A 26,048-nucleotide genomic window follows, 5' to 3' on the forward strand; every position below is an offset into this window, starting at 1 on the left:
TCTGCTGGCAGTAACACAAAGGACAATTCCTGGTCTCAAAAGAGCAAAGTCTATTTGAACAACACTGAAAACAGACCTGAATCCCTCTGGGGAAAGTGTCCAGGATCATGGCCCTTCATTCAAATCTGACTCATGAAGGCTATTTTCCTCAGAGACTCCAAGGCCCACAGTGGACTTACCCTGGCAGCTGGACCCTCATGGTGATTGCTGCCTGCTAACATAGCTGGGCTCTGTGAGGAGTCTGCATCCTCTATGCCATGCCCACAGTGTGACACCCCTTTCCCCTGCACATATGTTGAAGTCCTACATCTCTGTCAAAGGCCCACCTTGTCCATAGCACCAGAGAACCACTCCCTCTCCTGCAGACATCCACAGCATCTCTTGTATGCATGACTCATCCTCTCTGCACTGGGCACTGCTTTGGGCGGACTGTTGTGGTTTTGTTTTTGTTTTGTTTTGTTTACATACATGTTTTCACTCTTCAAGCTGCTTACAAGTTCAAATTTTATGCTTCCCGCTCTCCTGACAGTACCCAGCAAAATACATTGTATAAAGCAGGTCTTCAACAGATCCCTGGTTGGGATGGCCTAAATGTCCCTACTGGCTGGAGGAAGGCACAGAGTGTTCTGAAGACCACCCTGTCAGTGCCCCACACTAGGTGTGGCAACTATAAAGAATCAGAGCCCTCGCCTTCCTCAGGGCTGGGTTGCTGGGATGTTGATTCCTCATTTCAAACTAGTATTTGTAGAAAAAAGAGACAGTGTTGTAGTCCTAGCCAATATGCATAGATTAAAATAATGAACAAATCTAGCAGCCAACCAGGAGAAGTTATTCCACAAAAACTCTGCCACTGTCTCCAGGATGGAGCTGCCAGGCACAGCGGCTTTAATATTTAATACAGCAATTTGAGGAGGTAGCAAAAGGGCCTGGCCAGGAATGGAACATCAAGTCACTGGGAAATCAGGATGATTATTACTTATTCAGAACCCACTCAGGAACCAACACGAAGTTGAAAACAAATTAGAGACTTTGCATTGGTGTTATTTCATTCTGGACTAGATTCTTTTTCCTGAGTTCTCATGGTTCTAAGACTAGGAATCCTCAGCAGTGACCAGATCAGAGCTATATTTAAAAATAAAGAACAACAATGCTGAAGCATAAATGCTACAAGTGATGTAGAGAGAATATAATCATTGCTATGTGAAATAGGCAGATATCTTTCTAAGCCAAGCGAGTGTGATGGCCCGTACCGCATAGACATAGACAGTGGCCACAAATGTGCCACAGTCAGTCCAAAACACTTTTCCTATTTCTCCCAGTTGGTACAGCATAAAGATTTAAATTCAAAACAAAGTACTGTTTCATACTTTATACTGTTATGTGCTCCTTTCCATTTCAGATGGCAATCTGACACCTCAATATGGGCAACCATTTCCTCGCATGGTGACACCTCTGTGAATCAAGATATTTCTACCGTAGTTACAGCAGTTGCCAGATTTTTCAATTTTGGGGTAATGTATACAATTCACAAGGCACTTTCATTCCTCCCTCAGCGGTTATGAGGGAAAAGGAAGTGCAGACTTGCTTCCTATTAAGTAATGAGGGCAACTGCCCTTGCTGCTCTGCTCCAACATACAGCAACTGGGTGCTCTCTCAACAGGCAAGCTTGCAAAAGAAATCAAAATCTTGTTATTGGGCAGACAGAGGCAGCTCCATCTGTAAGTTTTAAATTGAAATAATTTTAAGTTGACAGAAGAGCTGTAAAGCCAGCTCAGAGGGGCCTGCATCCCTGGGCCAGCTCCCCCCAACATTAACACTTCTAAAGACCCAGAAGCAAGTGTTGGGAAGCACTGCTAACTGAGCGGAAGAGTTGCAGAGTTCGCAGAGTTTGTATGGACTTCCCGGTTCCCCACTCACAGGCATTCACCCAAGGCTCCCCTGTGTGCCTGGCACCGCCCTTGTTTGTCTTCTCCTGTCACCCCCTCAAGGAGACTCATGATCAACAGCATAGTCTGCCAGGGATACAACATCGTTTCTAGAGGCTTCTGACTCTGACCTACCCACTGGACCCAAAGATTCCTCATGGTGGGGAGAGGAGTGTTCAGATCCCTCTCTCAGCAACCACTGAGTGCCACATGCAAAGGGTGTGATCCTGGAGGTTAAAGGAAGTCAAGGAACAGCTTTGGTTGCATGGTACTGGAGGAATCATTCTGATAGATTTGAAAGGTCCTCACAAGGGTGAGTGTTTCTGCCACATTTTCAACGAAGGCTCCCTTCTCACTTTTCTAATTTTGTATTTGCATTTCCAGTCATATACAACATTTTACATGGACAATTACCAACAAGCAATCACTCACTCCTCACTGTTGGGGGCTCAATAGGCACTAAACAAAGGGTTCTCCAAGGTCATTTCTAACAATATTTGGAAAGATATTGAAACAGATGCCCTTGCCCTGGTTTGTTATCAAAGGATGGAGTAAGAAAGAGTCATGTGACACAGATTCTATGATACAAGGGGTCCCATATGCTAGATAACATCACATCACAAAATTATGAGATGGAAAAAGAAAACATTAGTTCGCCTCTACTCCACTCAGCTGCTTCCCATTCGCTGGGGAACCTAAACAAGTTTATTTTTATTCCATAGGGCTTTTGCTTACTTAAAAATGTGTCATGAGGCAAATCATAAGCCGCATCTCCTGTAGTTTACCTTATGATCACTTTCTGGAATTAAAATCTCTGTCTAGCTGACTTCGTGTTTATGAAATATTTATGTTCTGCTCACATGTCTGGGGGAATACAGTTTGATTTCTGTTGGCAATTTCGACTCAAAGTATCATGCCTCCCTCTGTGACTCTCAGATTCACAGAGCCGAAGCCTTTGCAGAGACCTAGAGACGATGTCAGTTAGAGGACAGAGTACTCTACTGGCTGCCTTCTGCAGCACTGGCAGGAGGGGTCAGCAATCCCACCCAGCAGGCCTTTGTTCCTAGTGCTCCTAGGACAGTTTCCAGTAGGAAAATTGGCTTAACTTGAGTTTACATCATTGGTGTATTTATTATGAGGCCACCACATGCAGTCTATGTGGCCACTCAGAATTTAAGGAGACATATTTCCTTCTTATAAGACTGCACTGAGACACTTCCTGTTCCTCCCTAAGAATCCTTATGGTGAAGCCCTGATGTCATCAGAGCATCTCTCTCCAGTTTTGTCACCTGAAGGAGCCTACCTAACATGATGAGGTGTATAAATACCATCTATAAAGGGTTAAAGGGCACAGTCCTTGTCCTCAGGGGCCTAAGGTCTAACACGAAGAATAAGATCCCTATAAGAACAGTTACATAGGGCAGCCCTGGTGGCGCAGCGGTTTGGCGCTGCCTGCAGCCTGGGGTATGACCCTGGAGACCTGGGATCGAGTCCCGCGTCAGGCTCCCTGCATGGAGCCTGCTTCTCCCTCTGTGTCTCTGCCTCTCTCTCTCTCTCTCTCTGTCTATGAATAAATAAAATCTTTTTTTAAAAAAAGAAGAAGAACAGTTACATAACCGAGCATTAGAGAAGCAAATTCCACTGTGTCCCCCTCCTTCAGCCTTATATCCAACCTCTACCACCATATGATGTGCTAGTCATTGTTCCTCTTTGACAACTAACAACTATTTCAGTTCTCCCCTTCTGGGCACCTGCTGGGACTGTGCTTCCTGGATCCCCTGCTTAGGTGTGGGACTGGTTTCAACCAGTGAGCTCTGAAACTCCCAGGCAGGAAAGATTTAAGGCCAGTGTGAAGCCCCTTTGGCCACCTTTTCCTTTCTGCCAAGGCAACTAGCAAGACTTCCAATACTTAACACTCTGTAGTTCCAGGCCTCAGAGGTAAGGACAATGTGGAGCAGAGCTTGTGTATATATCAGGGACAGGACATTCTGAGCAGGAAATAAACTTTTGTTGTTTTCGACTACATTGACTTTGGGATTGTCTGTTACATACCATAACCCCAGGTATCCTGAATGCTGGACCGTTATAAGGAAATGACTTTCCTAAAAGTCGTAAGTATCTGTCTAGGCAAACTTCTTGCAGGCTTCTGGTGCTCATGTGGAATTCAGCAAAGCACCTGGTGCCGCTTGTCATCCATGGCCTCTCGTCCATGCCGCTTCAGCATTCTTTTTCAACCCCGCTGTAGGCTCTTTTCTCCCATTACCTAGTGGCAGACCCTCCTCAGGCCTGATTCCAGCCACTTCTAAATCTCTTTTGGGGAGGTTTTATTGTTTCTCTTCTTTTCCCTGAATTGCCAACTCATGATGAATAGTAGATACCATTGCTTTATATGATTCTAGCATTCTTGTCCCTCCTTCATCTGGTAATGGCACAATGTCCTTGGAGTACTATCTCTCCCCCATTTCAAGTGATTCTGGCAGGGTCATCAGCCAGTGGCTAGAGTGGACATCTGCTTATGATGATCTTCTGCCCCAGTTTTCCTAGCAGGGTCCCAGGGTCCCTATTGTCTCAACAAAACTATTAGCAGCACCCCATTTTCACCTTCAAAAGTATCTCAGTAGTCCAGGTTGCTGGCAGCTATGTTTCTGTCAAAGATGAGGTTGCTCTACAATAGAACAGAGAGGCCAGAATTCAGAGGAAAGGTGTGGAGTACCTTGTCTAAATTCTTGGATCCAGGCACAACTCAAGTCTAGGAGGCAAAATTCCCCTTCTGGGAAAAATCTATTTTGAGGTGAGTTCTTGTTACCCGCAACCAAAAATCCTGGCAGACACATGGCTTGGCTTTAGCAGTCTACCTCCTGCCCCAGTCCATATCCCCTGTATTTAAGGGTCTGCTGGAGCACCCCCCACTGTGAAATTTTCCTAGATGCTCCAGCCCAAAATTTTCAGGCTGCTTCTGAGAAGTTTTTATTCTCTGAATTCCAATCATGATTACAGTCTTTGCCCCGCAACCTCATAAATACAATGTTTACGCTTAATGTCCAGTTGTTTCAGGATGTGGGCCTTTTTTACCTCCAGGATCAAAACTATGAGCTCTTGGGAAAAGACAGAGACCCCATTTAATCTTTTCTTATATTTTCTTGAGGCCAAACAGGGTGTTGTGTACACAGCAGGCACCCAAATATTTGTTGAGGATATGAGTTACAAATGTAAAGGTAATATTGACTATGTGTCTGAGCAGAAGAGAGTGTGTCTTGTGGGATGGGGGCAGTGGGACATCATCTGCTGAACCAGACTAGGCCAGCAGCCTGGGACCAGGAGAGTATACTTCACTGTTTTCCTTTCTGTGAAAGAGCTTCTCTGCTTCTTTTGCCCAGACTCCATGCCTTCACCTTATCTTCTCCACCCACTTATCTGACTTCCTCCTCTCCTCTGGGACCATTCTAGGACAATGGTGACCTCTCCATCACTAACTCCAAAGGACACCTTTAGGTTTTGTTTTGTTCTCTCAGCAGCAGGAGCCAGTTAGCCAGTTTTCCCTCTTGAAATCTCCATCTTCCCTTGGCGTCAACAATGCCTCTCCCTCCTTATTTTTCTCTTAAGTTTTCTGGTTGCTCATTCTCAGTCTGGTTTTCCAGTGCTGCCTTTCCTAAGGTGTAGGCCTGCATCCTCTTCTCCCCCACATCTTGCCCTTTCCTAGACAATCTCATCAACACACTGTGTGCTGATGACTCACAACTGTATTTCCCAGGCCAGACCTCTTCTCTGAGTTGCAGATGCATGTATCCAATCACTTATTCACCCACTTTTCTGTTTTGTCTCATAACTGGTATGTCCTGAATTGAAATAACTTTTCTAATTATAGGTAACAGTATTTTTGGCTAGCAACAATAGGGAAAACAAAAAATGTCTTGAATAAGGATGTGTGTTATATCACAAGAAACTGAGAGGCAAGGAAGCTGTTCAGCAGCTCAACATCGCCATCACAACCTAGCTCCTTCCACCTTTCTGCTCTGTCAGCTCAGCATAAGGACATGGTCCTTAATGTTGGCCCTTTATGTTAAAGAAAGGCTACTATTTCCAAGCATCCTAAAAATACCTTCCAGAAGAGGGCTTTGTCCTAATGAGTAGTTTTTGTTGTTGTTGTTTGTTGTTGTTGTTGTTGTTGTTGTTGTTGTTTTTAAGGAAGGGAATCTTCCCAGAAGACTCTCTCCCTCTGAAAGACTTGGATCACATGTTCATGCCCTACCTACAAGGGAAGCTGTGAAAGTGAGTAAGGTTTCTGCTTTTCTGTGGTCACTGTCACCTCTTACCTAGACTGCAGTAACAGCTTATTTGCTCTCCCACTTCTGCTCCTGCCTCTCCTCAAGGTCTTACACATACTACAGCTGAACAAATGTTTTAAATTTCAATGTGTATGTGGGCATAATGTCAATGTATTTTCTTTTGTCTGTTATTGAAAAGTTTTCCACCATCATGACTAGGCCAGGAGGTGACACTCATAGCTGCAAAGAAAGGTCTGCCCAAGAAGTTATTGCTCAGTTTTGAGTTTTAAACCTAAACTTTTAAGAGCTCATAGCAAGCCACTGTCTTAAAAACCAGGCTTTCAAGAGAGAGAAAAAAGGACCAGGAACCAAAGCTTTGGAGATTTACCCTAGAGCAAGAAACCCAAAGATATGATGTGAGAGAAATTTCCTGCAACACAGAAAATTATTTCCAGGGATGCGGAGACGTTTGAAGATCTTTGAAAGAGAAGACATCTGTCTGGGTCCCTGAGAATGGACCGGATGTTCATTCTACAGTCCTCAGTTGAGATGACAAACAATTCAGATGAGTAGAGGGATGATATGAAAGCAGAGGGGTCCATGCTTGGTTTCCCCTCTCTACTTCCAGAAAAGGCACACTTCTCTGTGCCAATGCAGGGAAAGTACAATAGTGGATACCCAGGATGTGGTCAGACAGGGAAAGGATCTGTGGTGGTGCCTCTGGAGCCACATTCTGCACATAAGCTATAGAAAACTCCCAAATCCCCATGTGCAGTAGCATGGAACCCTGAGAGGGTCACTGAAGCATATGTAACCTAAAGTCTGAACAGGTTGACATTGCATGTAAGGATCTATGATCAGAGGCCGGCAGCAGCAAATGTTAGCACATGAGCAGAGGTGGTGGGACAAGTCTTAACACCTGCAGAGGCCAGGGAGGAATTGGCTAGCATGTACACCAGAGCCTCTGCTGCCATGATGTTATCTATCCAGCTTCTCCAACCCCAGATGCCACTGAGGGAGAAAGGAAGTAGGTGGGAGGAAGAAGCCTTGGAATGATCAAGATTTGAGCCTGACCATGACTGAGGTTGAGCCTGTCCATGACTGGACCCAGATAGATGACAAAAACACTGCAGGCTAGGTTATGCTAATGGATGAGAACAGCTGCCTGTGGCAGTCTGGGGGCTTCAAAGGAAAGCGGAGTTCCATTTTGGAAAACAGAAAAACTTAAATTATTTTTTGTACAGCTGTGTGAATATATATTATATAAATTTTGTCTCCCACAGTGTGGTACTGGCACAAAAACAGACACATAGATCAATGGAACAGAATAGAGAATCCAGAAGTGGACTCTCAACTTTATGGTCAACTAATATTCGATAAAGGAGGAAAGACTTCCACTGGAAGAAAGACAGTCTCTTCAATAAATGGTGCTGGGAAAATTGGACATCCACATGCAGAAGAATGAAACTAGACCACTCTCTTGCACCATACACAAAGATAAACTCAAAATGGATAAAAGATCTAAATGTGAGACAAGATTCCATCAAAATCCTAGAGGAGAACACAGGCAACACCCTTTTTGAACTCGGCCACAGTAACTTCTTGCAAGATACATCCACGAAGGCAAAAGAAACAAAAGCAAAAATGAACTATTGGGACTTCATCAAGATAAGAAGTTTTTGCACAGCAAAGGATACAGTCAGCAAAACTAAAAGACAACCTACAGAATGGGAGAAGATATTTGCAAATGACGTATCAGATAAAGGGCTAGTTTCCAAAATCTATAAAGAACTTACTAAACTCAACACCAAAGAAACAAACAATCCAATCATGAAATGGACAAAAGACATGAATAGAAATCTCACAGAGGAAGACATAGACATGGCCAACATGCACATGAGAAAATGCTCTGCATCACTTGCCATCAGGGAAATACAAATCAAAACCACAATGAGATACCACCTCACACCAGTGAGAATGGGGGAAATTAACAAAGCAGGAAACCACAAATGTTGGAGACGATGTGGAGAAAGGGGAACCCTCTTACACTGTTGGTGGGAATGTGAAATGGTGCAGCCACTCTGGAAAACTATGTGGAGGTTCCTCAAAGAGTTAAAAATAGACCTGCCCTACGACCCAGCAATTGCATTGCTGGGGATTTACCCCAAAGATGCAGATGCAAAGAAACGCTGGGACACCTGCACCCCGATGTTTATAGCAGCAATGTCCACAATAGCCAAACTGTGGAAGGAGCCTCGGTGTCCATCGAAAGATGAATGGATAAAGATGTGGTTTATGTATACAATGGAATATTACTCAGCAATTAGAAACGACAAATACCCACCATTTGCTTCAACGTGGATGGAACTGGAGGGTATTATGCTGAGTGAAATAAGTCAGTCGGAGAAGGACAAACATTATATGGTCTCATTCATTTGGGGAATATAAATAATAGTGAAAGGGAATAGAAGGGAAGGGAGAAGAAATGGGTAGGAAATATCAGAAAGGGAGACAGAACATGAAGACTCCTAACTCTGGGAAAGGAACTAGGGGTGGTGGAAGGGGAGGAGGGCGGGGGGGTGGGGGTGAAGGGGTGATGGGCACTGAGGGGGGCACTTGACGGGATGAGCACTGGGTGTTTTTCTGTATGTTGGCAAATTGAACACCAATAAAAAAATAAATTTATTGGGATCCCTGGGTGGCGCAGCGGTTTAGCGCCTGCCTTTGGGCCAGGGCGCGATCCTGAAGACCCGGGATCGAATCCCACGTCGGGCTCTCGGTGCATGGAGCCTGCTTCTCCCTCTGCCTATGTCTCTGCATATGACTATCATAAATAAATAAAAATTTAAAAAAATAAATTTATTATTAATAAATAAATAAATAAATAAATTTTGTCTCCACTCCTCAAGGTCAATCTTTTTTTATTTTTTTAAATCTTGTTTTTTAAAGATTTTTATTTCTTTTAAAGATTTTATTTATTTATTCACGAGAGACAGAGAGAGAGAGGCAGAGACACAGGCAGAGGGAGAAGCAGGCTCCATGCAGGGAGCCTGATGTGGGACTCGATCCGGGGTCTCCAGGATCACACCCTGGACTGAAGGCAGCGCTAAACCACCAGGCCACCGGGGCTGCTCAAGGTCAATCTTTAAGTTTTCAACATCCAAAAAAAAAAAAACAAAAAACAACGTCTGCGTGGTCTGGCCTCTCCCTGCCTTTCCATCCTCATCTCTAGCTAGTATAGGTGGCAGAGAAAGAATTGCAAATGTGGACTCAGGAGCCTGGGTTTCAAACACTTCTATACTTCCGCTTCCCCGTTTTTAAAATAGAGATCAGAACAGTGACCTGTTGGTGAAGATCACTGGGGGCCCTTGATAGAGGAATATTTCACTGGACATGCACTGTAGTCTCTTCCTTTGAAGCAGACTTCTTGAGGTTTGCTAACCAAGACTCTAAGGTCTGTCTCCACTTCCCCATGGAGCATCATGAGTATTACAAGATCCTTCCTTCACTGCTGACTACAAAGCAGTTTTCAGAGGACATCTTAGGGAGCCCTTAATTTTGATGTGGTAAGCTTAGATGTACGGAGGTCACTTAATGAATGCAGACTTCAGTTAATGGCAAAAGCTGCATTTAAAAGATCTAATTTGATAATCTTTTGTTCCCACAATTTGGCGTGGTCTTAGCCAGATCAGGACCAAAAAGAACAGCAGAGATAGCCAAGTACACTCCTGGTAAAGCCCCTGGGTGTCCAATTTCACATCTCCTGACAGTCCCCATACCAGCTCATGCTGTGGGCTAATTCTGGTTCTCAGAAGGCTGCAAATGCCCATCTATGTATGTGTGCTCACGTGATTGTGTGTGTCTGTGTATGAGGAGGAGAGGTAGTGTCCAACCAACATTTCTTTTCTCTGGTTACAAACTCATGAGTCTGGTTGTTTTGAAAACATTTATCAAAATTTGGGCGTTTCTCATTAAAGTTTTACATTTTGAAAAGTAGATAAAAGTACACAAAAATTTTGAATGTTTACTTTCATTTTATTTATTATCATTTATTTATTTACTTTTATTTTAAAGAATGTAATCTTGGGGGGACTCGGTGGCTCAGTCAGTTATGCGTCCCACTCTTGACTTCTGCTCAGGTCAGGATTTCAGGTTCATGAGATCAAGCCCCATATCGGGCTCTGATTCTCTCTCCCCCTCTGTTCTCTTTCTCAAAAAAATAATGTAATCTTGTTTTTTCCTATGGCAGTGGGGGCACTACCCATGGTAAGCAGGATAATGCCCCTCTACCCATGTCCATGTCCCAATCCTGGAACCACGAATCTGTTACTTCACATGACAAAGGGGACTTTGTGGATGTGCTCATGCTAAGGATCCTGAGTGAGGATATGACCCTGGATTGCACAGGCAGGCCCAATGCAATTCTTTTACATGAAAGGGGGAGAGTAAGAGTCAGACAAGATGTGGCAATGGAAGTAGTGGTTGAGGTGATGTGATTGGCCAAAGAACATGGGCAACCTTCAGAAGCTGGAAAATGCAAAAGTATGTATGTCCTATAGCCCCCAGAAGGAATGCTGCCCTGCACCTTGATTTTAGGCCTGTGAGATACATTTTCAATTTCTGACCTCCAGAATGATAAGACAGTCTGTTTTAGGACACTTAACTTGCAGTAATTTGGTACAGCAGCAACAAGAAATACACTACCAAGTGCAAAATTTAGTCTGTAGCATGGCAAACCTGATACCATGCAAGAATCTGGATTTCTGCTCTAAAACTCACTAGTTAATGTAAATATAAAACTTTACATTTTAGTGTTACAATTGATTCTAGCAAGACCCAGATAATCTGGGAATACATGGATTTAGAGATTTTTTAATCTCAATATTTTGGCATACAATTTATAAGAAAAACCACTTTCTTTTTAAAAAAGATTTTATTCATTTATTCACGAGAGACACACAAGAGAGGCCGGACACAGGCAGAGGGAGAAGCAGGCTCTCTGCAAGGAGCCCAATGCAGGACTCAATCCCGGAACTCCGGGATTACTCCCTGAGCCAAAGGTAGATGCTGAACTGAGCCACCAAGAAGTCCCAGAAAAGGCACTTTCTTGATAGTAATTGACTCATTTAATTATAACTTATTTTTTAACACTCTGGTTACTTCATATTCTTGACTTTTGGAAATTTGAGGATCTATAGTATTGTAGTAATAGGTATTTGCATTTATCGAAAGACCTAAGAAATTAACGTTCTGGGGGCACTAGGTGGGTCAGTGGTTGAGCGTCTGCCTTCAGCTCAGATCGTGATCCTAGGGACCCCACAGGTAGCCTGCTTCTCCCTCTGCCTATGTCTCTGCCTCCCTGTGTCTCTCATGAATAAATAAAATCTTTAAAAAAAAAATTCTGTGCAAGAATGGTTAAAAATACGTGATTTTTAACTCACAAATAATGACAATGTTCTTAAAAGTATGTATTTGTAGTTATGCTTCCTTAGTAAATTATCTTCTTTTAAAAAAATCTTTCTGGGAAAAAACTGAAGGCTTTGACTGGCACTGGATTTTAACCAACTGGAAAAAGGGGGAGAGAGGAGTTTGCAGACGCAGTGCCTAGAACTGAACAAGGATATGGAGTGCTGAGGGCGTGAGCACAAAGCAGGTGGTGGTGATGGCCAGAGTAGTTTGTTACATTAAGCAAATACATACATAGACTGAAAAAGAAGGAAATAGAATAATGAAACCCAGGTTTTTATTGCTGAAGGAGTTATTTGTAAATACAAAAAAGATTTTAAAAATCCTGAGGTGTTAGATTGAAATTGAAGGTAAGGATATGAATGTTTTCCTAAAAAATACATACACAAATAAAAACAATTATAGATGTGCATACTCACATGAATATACATACACTTCCTGACACATGTCCACGAGAAGGCCTAGAAGCAATGACACCCTAGTAGCATTAAGTACACCACATACTCAAATCTTGATTTCTAAACACCATCCTCCATTAAAAAGAAACAATGCTCCCTGGAGAAATGGCTGATTCCAGGTCTGCAGCAGGAAGAGTACAAAACGAAGCTGGAGCACCTTGTGCTAAAAGGTGGGAAAGGGAACAAAGAATGACAGGATGACAGGGACACGTCAGAAGGACTCAAGAGCCAGCTAGACATGGCTCTCTGGCCTTCAAAATGAACAATGACAGGAACAGAATATGACCACTGAGTAAAAGAAATCCATGAGTCCATACTGATATAAATAAATAAATAAATAAATAAATAAATAAATAAATAAATAAATAAATAAATGTATGTATGTATGTATGTAAATCTCTCTCTTATAAAATACCAACTAATAAATGTGAAAGGAACAGTGGACATTTTAAGAAGCACTACCTAGGGAGTGTCTGGTCAGCTCAGTCAGTAGAGCAGGTGACTCCTGATCTCAGGGTTGTGAGTTCAAGCCCCACACTGGGTGTGGAGCTTACTCTAGCAAAAATAAAAAGCACTATTTGGCAATGAGCATAGTGATCTAGGCAGAAGTCACTGATAAAGCTTAAAATCGTTAGACAAAGGTTGAAAAAGAATAAAATTACAGTTGAATTCTGGAATATCTCTCTACAAAATACTTATCAATTTACAAATGAAAAACAAAGGAGAAACCTAGCAGACACCTATGTCACTAGGTAACCAAGATGAGTATCACCCATGATAGGATGGATTGCAGCAAGTTCCATTCCTGTAGTATTCCTACCAAGAAACATGACCTGCATCTGATCTTCAGAAAACATCCTTGGATGCTGAAACATGTCATAGAAAAGTCTGTAATCTTTAATAAAAACCATCAGGGAAAGAAAGGATGGAGGACCTATCCTAGCATGGAGGAGAATGCACATGTGATTGTGGATGGCACCCTGGAGCCCAAAGGAAAAAAAAAAAAAGACGTTGACATAGTTGGCAAAATGCAATGAAGTCTATGGACTGGATTTTAACATTGTTTTTTAAAATTTATTTGTTATTTTTAAAGGTTTTATTTATTTATTCATGAGAGACAGAGAGAGAGAGAGGCAGAGACATAGGCAGAGGGAGTAGCAGGCTCCATGCAGGGAGCCCGACATGGGACTCGATCCCAGGTCTCCAGGATCACGCCCTGGGCTGAAGGTGGTGCTAAACCGCTGAGCCACCGGAGCTGCCTTAATATTGTTTTAATACTGATTCTCTCATGTGGATGGTTACAGAATGGTTGTGTAAGAGTATCTGCTTTTAGGAAATGTACATGCAAATATTTGGAGGTGATGGGTAACGGGGTCTATAGCATATTCTCAAATGGCTCAGAAAAAGACCAAGGAAAATGGGTATGTACACGTACAAATACACACACACACACACACACACACACACACCTGATTCTTGTTATTTGTGGATTCCACGTTTGTGAACTTGCCTATCTGCCAAATTTACTTGTAACTCCAAAATCAGTATCTGCGGTACTTCAGCAGTTATTGGCCAACTTGTGCGGAGTGGCAAAATACTGGAGTTGCCAGAGGAACATACTTCCAGCTGCGGTGGGACAAGACGACACACCTGCCTTCTTTTGCGTTTCAGTTCTGATATGGTTAAGTAAGCTTCTGTTCCACAGCCTATTTAGTGTTACGGCTCTTCATATTTTTGTGTTTTGGTGGCGATCTTGTGGTTTCATGTGGCCTTCAAGCCGGCGCTTAAGTGCTGTCCAGTTTCCCAAGTACCGGGAGGCTGCGATGCACCTCACGGAGAGCAGGGGCGGGCAGGCGGGGTTCAGCAAAACTTACCGCTGGCCGTGAGTTTAATGAGAACAAAACCAACAACACATCAACACAAATTATCTTTAAACAGAAACGCACGTAAAACAAGGTTAGGGGTTGATGGCTGGACGTGCCCAGAGGCTCTGGGGGAACTTAACCTGGCAAGTACCCCTGAGAGCACCTGCTCATTCAGTTTGCGGGGACCTCACAAAATCACACGCTCCCGGGGGGAATAAACCACACACACATTTGTAGGGGAGCAAAGGGGAGTGATGGAGCAGGTAAGGGGACATGGTGAGGGGAAGGGACACGAGAAGAGAACCCAGGGAGGGGATGCAGGCAGGGGACCCGGGGAGAGAAGATGGGGCGGGGGGGGGGGGGGGATGCGGTGGGAGGGGGCGGGGAGCCCTCGACGTGGGGACAGGCCAGCTCCTGTCGAGGCAGACGACGTCGTCTACCCAAGGCCAGGCCCCTCCTCCCATTCCGCCCGGCCGTGCCGGCTCCGTACCTCGCGGCGGCCCCTCTGCGACACAGGCTCCGGCCCTCCCCGGGTGCGGCTTTCCGCGAGGCCGCCCCTCCACCCTGCCACGCGTGGAGCGGTGGCCTGGCCACCCTGACTCAGCTTGCCCGCGCCGCGCGGCCTACCGAGTGCGCCTGCGTTGAGCGACCTCACAGTGACTCAGCAGCTCCGAGAAGCCGCCGGACCGTTCGAGAAGGGAGGCGGGGGAGCGAGTGGGCGGGCCGACGGGGCTGTGGCGGGAGCGGATTGGTCGGCCCGGTGCTGACGTCTCGGGGGCGCGCCGGGAAAGCCGAGCCGCAGTGGGGCGAGATTGGCCGGCCGGGCGGTGACGTAATCAGGGCGCGCGGGCACGTACAGGCCGCGGAGGCTCTCTGGTCCCGAGGCAGCGAATAAATGGGGGTTTGGCTGTCCACAATGCTTCGCTCGTCGGCAGGCTTGGACGACGCGGTGCTGTCCGTCGGAATCCGTTTTCGTCAGCCTTTTGGTCTTGTACCGTGCGGCTGACTGCTGGAAGGGACATCCGGCTTCCCGTCTCCGCGGCCGCCCGGGCCCCCGACGACAGCCAGGTCTGGGTCGGGGGCACGGGGTCGGGGACCGGGAAAGGCTTCAGGTGCTAGCCGAACGAGCCCATGTTCGGGGGCTCTCACCGCTGCTGTGTCAAGGCCCGGGGACCGCACGGCAGACCCTGACTTCTGGGGGCACTTTTTTTTTTTTAAGATTTTATTTATTTATTCATGAGAGACACAGAGAGAGGCAGAGACACAGGCAGAGGGAGAAGCAGGCCCCAGGCAGGGAGCCCGATGTGAGACTCGATCCTGCGTCTGGATCACGCCCTGGGCTGAAGGCGGGCGCTAAACCGCTGAGCCACCCGGGGATCCCCCTGGGGGGACTTCCTGATAGGGTTGTAGGTGCTGAGGCTGGCAGGGCTCTCGTGAGGCGTGTCACGAGCTCGAGTTCCCGCTCGGGTGCAGGAGCTTCCCTCCTCGTCCTCCCAGTGTCCACCCTTCCACTCCCGAGTTGGTGGTGTCTCGGGAGTAAGTTCTTAAGTAAAGTTCAGGGCAAGAGGGAGTTGAGGACCGCAGGGACGGAGTTGAAGCGCCTCGGGATAGTGCTGTCAACGTGATTTTAGCCCTTGGTGACGGCTTTGTGTATGTCAACAAGTAGACTCGGTCGATGAAATTGTGGCCCAGCTTTTTGTGGGAAGTTGTGTAAATTGAACATGGGAAAGCCCTGTCAACGTGAGTCAGAACGGTTTAAAGCAAGCCTGAATTCCGGGTGAGCTTTTTCAAGGGGAATTTAAAGGGCCAAGAAGAAATTGGTGTCCTAAAGGGGATAGGTTCCAAACGAGCTGGTACCTGTGCTGGAGCTGCTTTGCTTTTCTTTGTTGAAAGGCCGGGAGAGGGATCCCTGGGTGGCGCAGCGGTTTAGCGCCTGCCTTTGGCCCAGGGCGCGATCCTGGAGACCTGGGATCGCATCCCACGTCGGGCTCCCGGTGCATGGAGCCTGCTTCTCCCTCTGCCTCTCTCTCTCTCTCTCTCTCTCTCTCTGTGTATGACTATCATAAATAAATAAAAATTAAAAAAAAAAAAAAAAAGGCCGGGAGAATCCGATACTTTAGTGCCTCCCAGGGGCGCAGGATGACTTGGGCATCAGATTCTTCCCACAGAGCATCTTTGTAGACTTTCTTAGTCCAAAGTTAGGCACCCCAGGGACTGAAATTATGGCCATGGTTTCTTTCCTAACTACTTTAATTCTTGTAGGTGATCCATCCCTCTGCCGTCTGTGCTTTTGGACACGTTCTCATAATGGAGTTCCCTGATTTGGGGAAGCATTGTTCAGAAAAAACTTGTAAACAGCTAGGTAAGCACTTTTAAGAGATTGTTAATAGGAAATGTGTGTTACGTTCACTGTTTGGTTAGGGAGAACTGGCTATTTGATTAATTAGCTGTTTTCTGGGTTTTGGCCCTCGTGGCTTTTCAGTGTTGGGAGGCTGGCCTGAGGTGCAGGTTCTGTTCAGTATTATTATTCACCGTCTGCCCAAGGCCAGGTACCAGGGCCAAAGCCAAGTGGATAGAAGTGTGCTGCTTAAGTGTGATATTACATGGGATGGTCTCTTGAAAAGATAGTTTTTTGTTTTTTTTTTTAATAATTTTTATTTATTTATGATAGTCACACAGAGAGAGAGAGAGAGAGAGAGGCAGAGACATAGGCAGAGGGAGAAACAGGCTCCATGCACCGGGAGCCCGACGTGGGATTCGATCCCGGGTCTCCAGGATCGCACCCTGGGCCAAAGGCAGGCGCCAAACCACTGCGCCACCCAGGGATCCCTCTTGAAAAGATAGTTTTATAGGGACATCTGGGTGGTTCAGCCCATTAAGCATCTGACTCTTGGTTTTGGCTCAGGTCATGATCTCAGGGTTGTGAGATCCAGCCCCTCATGGGCTCCCGAGCTCAGCGGGGAGTCTGCTTGTTTCTCTCTGTGCCCTCCTGCCCTGGGCAGCCTCTCTCTTTCTAAAAGAAAGATATTTTTTTGTAAAAGAAAAGATAGCTTTATAGATTCTTTGTTATTGTTGGCATCATGAAATTACATTTTTCTCACATGTGCCACTTCAAGGATATGTTTGATAGGCATAAAGAACTCACTGCAGGTAAATACATGTTTAACATGATCTGTAATTCTTTTGTTCTAATCTTTAAAACGCTATTGTTTTGTTTTGTTTTTTTTTTAGATTTTCTTCCGTTTAAATGTGATGCATGTAAACAAGATTTCTGTAAAGATCATTTTACTTGTGCTGCACACAAATGTCCCTTTGCATTCAAGAAGGTAATTTATCGTACTTTATTCCAAAGAGTCTAATTTTCGCTGTCCAGGTAGTAAACATAAGGCAAGATATAGCTGGTATTTTCATTAAAATGAAATAAGACTTAAAATCCAGTTTCCCAGTCACACTAGTCACATTTCAGGTGTTCAGCAACCACATGTGGCCAGTAACTACTGTATTGGGCAGTGCAGATATGGCACATTTCCACCATCACAGGAAATTCTGGATGGCACAGCTCTAAGCGACAGATTGCATTTTTAAGGGGGTCTTGAAGTTAAATTGTTGTATCCAAACCTTCAAAGCTTACTTCGCATGTTAAAACATTCCTTTCACTGATTATGCTGAGGAAAAACCTAGCAGAGGCTTTATGAAGCACAAGAAATGGTTTAACACTTGACAAAGTGTCTAATCTGGAAAGTATTAAAAATGCTTATCTGGGTAACTTTACAGCTTTGGGATCCTATTTAGTGGCAAATAGTACCTGGTAGAAACGGGAAGATGAGGAGGACTCTAAGAAAACGAACGTGTATAAGTCCAACAAAAGTGTGCTGTCTCTGTTACTGACTTTGTAGGTGGCCCCCGGCCTATATTCGTTTTGTTTCTAGTGGTTTAGAGGTTATTTTATCTGTCCTGCTGTTTCCCTATAATGGCAGTTAGAAACATGAATGATTTAGCATTATTGCATGCTTCCATTAGTGTTGGCCAGGATCTGACCCTTCTAAGTCATCATAGGGGGCGGGGGAGGGTGAGTCATATTTACCAGGCCATGATGACTAGGCCACACTACCTAGTTTATTGTTGGCTTGACCTTCCCATCTTCTGTGGATAGGGAGAGTCTGGCTAGAGATCATTAGTAATGCTTTATTTCTTAATGTGCAGACTTGTCAACTGAGGAAGTCCTGGGTGACCCTTGAGTTCAGCCCCTGCAGACAGTATAGGCCCCAGAATTCTGTGATTACCTGTTGGGATATCAGTTGTCACCTCTGTTTTCTTGCTGAGCCAGGTTTTCTTAGCTCCTGCCTTGGCTCTGAGGTTTTTTTCACTGCTAGGCATGCAGCCACTGGGTGTTTTGTTCCTCCTCCAGAGCCCCCACAATCTTGGGCTGGGATGGTCATTATGTACCTGAGAGCTCAGCCTAGCTGTGTGCCTAGCTGTTAGCTCAGTGAGTCTCCCTGCATGTGAAAGCAACAAAAAGATTGGAGAGGCTGTTGACAATTGTAGGGAGCTAGAGGGTCTTCGGGGCTAGTGTTTTCTTCTGTTATGTTTTCTCCATCTGGAGGTGTTTGGGCTCTGTCACTGCTCACTGAGGTCATGCAAGACAGACAGCCCTGGTGCTCTGAGACCAGATCAGTTTCACCAGCTTCTTGGCTGCCTTTTATTGATTATCTCATGGTCTTTTCCACAACTGGTTAATACTCTGTTATGATTAAATGCCACTGGATTCCACTTTGAGCACCTCTATCCTGAATCTGTAGGGTTGCCTTTGCTGTTAATCCTTTATGTTAACAGTGTCCTCTTCTGATGAGCAGCGGAAAGATCAGCGTGTGTACTCTATGTGATTCTTGATGCACTATGATGCCATACCACTTTCTTTTGTGAGTTTTGATTGTCTGAATCTGGAATATCCTCTTCTGTCATTTTCAGGATGTTCAGGTCCCAGTATGCCCACTTTGTAACAACCCAGTCCCAGTAAAAAAGGGAGAGATACCAGATGTGGTGGTTGGTGAGCACATTGATCGAGACTGTAACTACCTTCCTGGGAAGAAAGAGAAGGTAAGGACAGGTTATGGTCACCCTGTGAATGCTGTTTTTTCTGTAGAAGGTAAAAGGTCAATTATCTGACTATGATCTATAGCCCTAATCGTCTGCGTGCAAGATAAAACCTTTGTGATGTGTCTGTGTTTCCCCATGTTGTGATGGCTTGGCTTCTTACAAATACATTCAAGTACTCTGAATATTAGAGTCTCCTTTGAGATTTGCTACCTTTAGGATTCTCACCTTTTTATCCCAAGATGGAGAGTTAATGTGGTTTCTAGAACCATTCTGTTAATGTGTACTTTTCCTCAGCTCCTCTTAGGAAAATGTAAAAGGATACATAAAAGTTTGAACATTTAGCTTTCTTGCTTTTGTAGTGTCAGTGTCTTTGTGAGAGTTCTGCATTTGTTCATTTGGAGTAAATTGTGTCGGGGAAAAAACAGTAGGTCCCTATTCTCCATAGCAGGTGGTTTCAACTCTTATTTTTTTCTCCACGTGTTGTTGTGTCTTGAGTTTGTCTTGCTGCCCTTTAGTTTGGGGCGTTACCTGTTGACCACAGTGTGGGCTGAGCACGGAGTCCCCCTACCCCCATTCCTATGCTGCCACATCTTTTAACGCCGCCTTCCCAGCAGACGTGGAGTGGGCTCCTAGGCTGATGTTCCAGGCCTCCGTCTCTGAGGACACAGCTGAGAGATTACTTCTGCATTTATGCTAGGTCCTAGTTTCTGCATCTGTCTCCCTAACCGTGGGTCCCAAGCCTCCTGTGCCTTATGTTTTCTTTTCTTTGTTTTTCCCTTATTTGGGGGAAGTCATAGGCCCCGCTTGCTCCTTGGGAAGGACCATGGGAGATAAATAGGAGGTAGTATATCCTGCTGGGTCTTTGTTCTCCATTTCTCCTTGCTTAGCTGCCCAGGGATAGCAGCCTGATTTGAAATCTTTGAATATTTGCAGGTGTTGGTTTGTTTTCTTGCTTCTGCTGTTGCTTTAGAGAATTCCCCTGCTGTTCTACATTGGTCCTTTGTGGGATGAGTTTCAGTCTGGCAGCTTGGAGGCTCTCTCCTGGCCCCACCCCTCTCCGCTCCATCCCAGAATTTAAAAGCTTCACATTGACTGTTGCTGGCGTAGATCTATCTTCATCTGTCCTGCTAGGCAGGCAGTGGATCCTCCCAAACTGGAAACTCCAGTGTTTCCATTTGGAATGCCGTCTTAAGATTCTTGGATTTCCTCTAGACTCCTGTTCCTTGGGTGCTGAACCTCCTGGATGGGTCTCCTTTCTCCCCCCTAAGTTTTCTTTACCTGTGAATTCTCTGTCCAGAGTGTTTTATCTGCATCACAGTGAGTGTCCTCCTCATGTGCCAGCCTGCAGCTGACTGCTCACTTGCATGGTGGGAGCAGTACGGACTCTCACGTTGGCTGCAGGTCATCTGCCCAGTCCACTTTTTATGCTTTGTGATTTCAGGTCTTTCTTTTGGGCTAATCAGATTCCCCAGAGAAGGTGTTCTGTTTCCTTCCTGGAGAGCACACTCTGACTTCCAGGATTATGGAGCCAGGTAGAAAGAACACTCACATCTCCTTTGTGGGGAGTGTGAAGTCCTTACTGGCTTCTGGGTGCCCCTCCCATGATTCTCATGGTCCTTCTGCCCATTGCTGCACTTCTAGCCAGCAGCCTCTCTTGGATCCTCTGCTGAGTACACATCTGCTGGCGTAAGGTGCAGGTCTGCTGCTTGGACTTAACAGCCATTTCTCCTGTTGTGTCCCACGGCACCCTGAGCTTCTGGAACTGCTGATTTCTGAGCCTTTCGGGGTTTTGTTTCATGAATTGGAGTGCTTCTTGACCTTCCCCATTAGTTTACAATTTGGCTTTCTCATATCTGCCAGGTTCATTGCTACTTGTTTGTGTGCTTTTTTTTCCTGAAATCTTGTAGCTGTTTTCTTATTCCCGGCCTTTGTGGGTTTACCCCTTTTCAAAAAATCTTCCGTTGTTTTCATCGTATTTGGGGAGGAGTCAGGCAGTATGTGTATTCAGTTTCCCTTCCTTAATCAGAAGCCTAAGGAGACTCAAACTGAATTTGCCTTCAATGATGGCACATAACTTGTGCCCTCTCCCCTTGGACTGCAGATTCTCACAGCCTCTCAGGCCTTCCTGGGGTCTGGTCTTGGGCAGCTCTGCAGCTTGCCCTTCTCGAACACCTTACCAGGTCACTCAGGTGGTTTTTCTCAGATGCCCTGCTCCCGCTTTCCTCTCCTATTGCTCTCCAAAATAACCACATTGGCTTTGAAGGACCTTGTCTCCAGGAAATTGGCTTTCATCAGGCCTACGTTCCGGTTTCCAGTCATGGATCCTGGCTTATCGTTAGGAACTACCTTATCATGTTACATTAAATACACAATAATTGCAATATATAAGCATAAGGCTTATAAAGTCTTGCTGCTTTCAGCCTCCAGCATGAGAGAATAAGCTCTGTGTGTCTTCGCCTAGCACCCAGAACCTTTTATTAACCAGCTGACCCCAGTCATCTTCCATAACCCCCTTCTCTTCATATTACTCCAGGCCCTCTGGAAGTTCTTTTAAAAATTCCCTGTCTCTACGTAAGGCCACAGCTCCACTTGGCATGCCTTCCTCCTAAGTTAACAAGGTCTTCCTCATTCTTGGCTCACTCTAGATTTGTGACCCAAGCCCATCCCCTGTCCCCACTCTCCTAGCCCCAGGTTGTGCATGCCTGCCTTTGCTCTCCTGGAGCAGGCACCCTATATCCTTGTGCTGTTTGTATATCATCAGGTCACTCCTGGCAGCCTGTGCCTTCCTGTCTTTGCTGGAGGGCTGCCTCAGGCTTCTATGTGGGTACCTTTTGGTCAACATCCTTACCTTACAGAGTCAGCAGTGCTTGAGAATTTGTATCACTCCCTTGTCCCACATCACCCCTGCAAAAAAACCACCCCAAAACTCTAATAATATAATGAGTATAGGGAATATAAATTTTTCAGCTCCCTGCAATGCCCCTGGAACCAGTTGCCTTCTGTAGGACTATGTATGATGCCACAGGCTTAGCCTCCTTCCCTCCATATCCCTAGTCCCCACTCCCCTGGATTTTGTGGGGGTTTTTTGGCTGAGAACACCTCTGATCATCTCACATGAATACCCAACTTAATATGCTATTTTTGTGTTTGTTAAAACTGTCCCGTTTCCTTAGTTAGTACTCACCTATTTACCTGGCAGATGTTTGAATGAAATTTTGATGTCTTCATTTCATGTAGCTAAAAACTGTTTCTAGTTTAAGTGTTGGTTGTTTTAAGGGCTTCTTAAATAATTACTTATTAAAGCAACTCTTGCCTTCTCAGATTTTTATGTACCGGTGCTCAAAAGAGGGGTGCAAGAAGAAAGAGATGCTGCAGGTGGCTTGTGACCAGTGTCGTGGCAGTTTCTGCATTCAGCATAGGCACCCTCTGGATCACAGCTGCAAGCACGGGAGCCGCCCCATCAGCGTAGCCGGGTGAGAAGAGAGGCTGGCTCTGACGTGCTGGCTCACGTACAGTGACATCAATGGACCTGCCTGACCCCAGCAGTGGGGATAGGGCAACGTTGAGAATTGTACTGACCTAAGTTGTTGAGGTGAGGTGTTTGTTGTAGGAGTTTGGATGAATATAATCTAAATTAAAATTGGATTTTAAACAAAAGTTGGATTCTATTTGTATTTTCTATGGCTGCCAAAACAAAGTACCGCAGCTTGTGCAACTTCAACAGCAGAAGTTCATTTTCTCTGGCTCTGGAGACACAAGTACAGGTTGGAGGTATGGCGGGGTTGGCTTCTGAAGGCTATGGGGAGAGCCCACTCCAGGCCATCCCCCCAAGCTGCGGGTGGTCTGCCAACAGTCCTCAGCCGTTCTTGGCTGTGGATGCCTCTCCCAACCTCTGTGTCCTCCATCACCTGCTTTTCCGTTGTGTGTCTGTGTCCAAATGTCCCCTTTTTATGAGGGGACAATCCTAGATTAGGGTCTCACACCTCTGCACTCTTAGCGCATCTCAGCTGAGTACATCTGTGACAGCCTTACTTCTAGATGTCACATTCTGAGGTCCTGAGTGTACAGGGCTTAGCCTATCTTTTGTGGGGACACAATCTATCCCATTTGGTAGTGGTATAAGCAAGAGTACCTTTCTCAAAGTGGAGATGTTTGCCTAAACCTGCTGTTGAATGAATATGGAAGCATGAGTTTACCTTGTAGTTAGCGGTGATTTCTCGTGTCATCTGTACCTGGACAGAGCATAGGGTTCACTGTGCACATAGGTCTCCAGGTAAGCTGATGGAGAGGTCGGTGACCATTGGTCTGCCTTTCTGTGTAGGTATGCAGCTGCCAGAGCCTCTGAATCCGAGCCGTCAGGAGCTTTACACAGGCTGTCTACCATTTGGCGGGCTCAGCGACTCAGGTATTGGTGTAAACAGCGTGCACAAGTATGGTTGCTTTGTACCAGCAGGAGCAGTTCTTGTCCGAGTGGCGAGCACTGAGGAGTCAGTGCAGTGCATGCAGTTAATAACCAACTGATTAACTTCGTGCTCCATTGGCTTAGTCTTAAGGAGGGGTAAGGGTCTGGTTGTGTGTGCTCTCAAACCCTGAATTACCAACACAGTTCATTCTAGCACGGAGCATAGTTAGCAGTAGCATTTTATAGCTGGTTGCTAAAATACCTTATATGGCCTAGAGCTTTTATTTTTTATTTTATTTTGATTTATTTTTTTTTAAGATTTTATTTATTCACTCATGAGAGACACATAGTGAGAAAGGCACTGTGAGAGACACAGGCAGAGGGAGAAGCAGGCTCCACGCAGGGAGCCAGATGAGCGACCCAATTCCAGTCCCCAGGATCACACCCTGGGCAGAAGGTGGCAATAAACCGCTGAGCCACCTGGGCTGCCCGGCCTAGAGCTTTTAGATGATCAGTTGCTCCTGGTTAATCAAGACAGACCTAAAAAAATAAGCTGTTCTTTTGCTCTCTTTCAGGTGGAAAGTAAAGAGATGATGGGACTATCTGCACACACTGGCACATTCACTTGTTTTGTATATTTAGCTTTGTAGGCAAAGTTGTGCTCTAGTGCCTTTGTACTACTCATGGCAAACGGTCGGGAATGTCATTAAAACTTTTCCAGTAAAATGTACAAATTTTGGCAAAATAAATAGAAGGTTATGGATATTCTAAGTTAGGCTAAGCTGCTCCGTCAACCTCTGCTTCCTCCCTCCTGCCTCCCAAGTAAAGTGCCGTAAGGATTGAAGGGGTGTGACAGATAAGAGAGCAGCTCTGCCCTGGCCTGAGTCCCCAAAGAACCCAGTGTTCTGGAACCTTCTGTCACCCACACAGCTGATTGCACTCTGTCTTCACCTTGTGGCTTCTGTGGTGACAGCTACATGAGCCCAGGAAAGGGGGGAGGCCATGTACCTTGCTAAAGGCCTTGTTTAGAGGTGGCCACTCTTCCACTGAGAACAGCCCTTTGGCCAAATAGACACCAGTCATGGCCATGGTCCATGGTCCATGAGAGAGCCCCATATCCTTCAACCCGGGACTTTGGGAAACAGTGAAGCAAAATGTCATTTGAGTTGGGTCCTGATCTTAACCCACTGGTCATCTACCTATACATCCAGACCTCCTCTTGCTCCTGGATTAATAAAATACAGGCAATTACTCCTGGTTTCAGAGCCTCAAAGCATGATTTGGCGGGGGTGGGCTTTTTCCATTCCACAAGGAAGTGATGAAAACTATTTTTGCGGGCTGTCTTAGTTGGTGTGTGTTCTGAACTAGTGGTTCTCAGACTTTCGCATGCTCAGAATTGCCTAGAGGGCTTGTTTGAGGGGCACCCGACCCCACCCCCAGAGTTTCTGGTTCTGTGGGCCTGGGTGGGCCTTGAGAATTTCAGGAAGTTCCCAGCTGATGCTGATGCTGCCAGTCTGGGGACTCCACTTCGACAAATAACTTCTGTGCACCCCCACTGTCCAGGACATGGTCACTTGGCCACAGAGGTTTTGGAGCATGGGAAATGCAGTCAGCCCAACTGTGGGATTGAATTTTTAGTTATATTTAATTTAAGGGCTATTAACTTGATTCACTTTTTAGAAAATTCTTCAGTATGTTAGGAACTTTGGTATAAGTCTATTTTTTCAACTATAAATTTTAAATACAGGTCAGCCCTTTCTCATGGAAATTTAATACCTGTTTGAGAATCTAAGACACTGAGCTTTGAAGATAATGCCAAAATACTAAAGTATGTCATTGTTAAAATTATCCACATGTTGAAGTGATGTTTTGGATACAATTGATTAAATAAAGCAATAAAGTTGATCTTACCTGTTCTTGCTTTAACTGTGGCTACTAGAAACTTTGGAAACAGGTAGGTGGCCAGCATTATATTTCTGTTGGACGGTGGTGTTCTTGGTCATCCAAACTAAAGGGCAAAACCCCACATTTTATCAGGAAGAATGGTCAGCTTATGAGTGCTCGTGCTTCTGTCTTTGGATTTGATTTGAATGTTTGTTTGTTTTAAGATTTCACCTATTTGAGAGAGCAAGCAAGAGAGAATGTGAACTAGGGAAGATGCAGACTCCCCACTGAGCAGGGAACCTGATATGGGGACTTGATCCCAGACCCCGGGGATCATGACCTGAACTGAAGGTGGACACTTCACCCACTGAACCACCCAAGTGCCCTGATTAGAGTGTTCAAGCACAGTGGAGTGGTACCCCCTTGGCACAGGGGTACATTCTAAGACCCCTGTGGGTGTCTGAGGCCATGAATTACACTGGGCTATACGTATGTATGGTTTTTCCCTATACACACAGTTCTGTGGTAGAGCTTAATTTTATGAATTAAGTGCAGTAAGATAAGCTACAGCTAGTAAAAGAGAGCAAGTGCAGTTCTCCAGGCATACTGCATATTACTGCTCCTTGCTTTATTGTGCTTCACAGATTCTGCATTTTTTACCAATAGAAGGTTTGTGGCAACCCTGC

At 45.3% G+C, this 26,048-nt stretch overlaps 1 protein-coding gene and 1 long non-coding RNA gene across 4 annotated transcripts; one reads left to right on the forward strand and one right to left on the reverse strand.

Annotated features, from left to right (window-relative positions):
* Positions 1-2,289: 2,289 nt before the first annotated feature.
* On the reverse strand, positions 2,290-14,645 carry LOC140598284 (uncharacterized). The gene is made up of 3 exons (XR_012000564.1): positions 14,470-14,645; positions 13,584-13,990; positions 2,290-4,590 (listed from the first exon to the last, which is right to left on the reverse strand). It is a non-coding gene; the product is annotated as an uncharacterized lncRNA (long non-coding RNA).
* A 68-nt stretch (positions 14,646-14,713) lies between these two features.
* Positions 14,714-25,388, forward strand: ZFAND2A (zinc finger AN1-type containing 2A). 3 transcript variants are annotated; one of them, XM_026011290.2, is made up of 7 exons: positions 14,714-15,047; positions 16,242-16,341; positions 17,211-17,305; positions 18,948-19,076; positions 22,398-22,549; positions 23,398-23,481; positions 24,054-25,388. In XM_026011290.2, the coding sequence occupies exons 2-7, from the start codon at positions 16,287-16,289 to the stop codon at positions 24,070-24,072; spliced, it is 534 nt and encodes a 177-aa protein (XP_025867075.2). In that variant the 5' UTR covers positions 14,714-15,047; positions 16,242-16,286; the 3' UTR covers positions 24,073-25,388. The 3 variants fall into 3 exon arrangements, with proteins under 3 accessions (XP_025867075.2, XP_072609441.1, XP_025867076.2); XM_072753340.1 differs by lacking the exon at positions 24,054-25,388 and having other exon boundaries at positions 23,398-23,816; XM_026011291.2 differs by lacking the exons at positions 23,398-23,481; positions 24,054-25,388 and having other exon boundaries at positions 22,398-22,733.
* The last annotated feature ends 660 nt before the right edge of the window (positions 25,389-26,048 follow it).

The sequence above is a fragment of the Vulpes vulpes genome, chromosome 3 (assembly GCF_048418805.1).
Source record: "Vulpes vulpes isolate BD-2025 chromosome 3, VulVul3, whole genome shotgun sequence".
NCBI lineage: Eukaryota > Metazoa > Chordata > Mammalia > Carnivora > Canidae > Vulpes > Vulpes vulpes.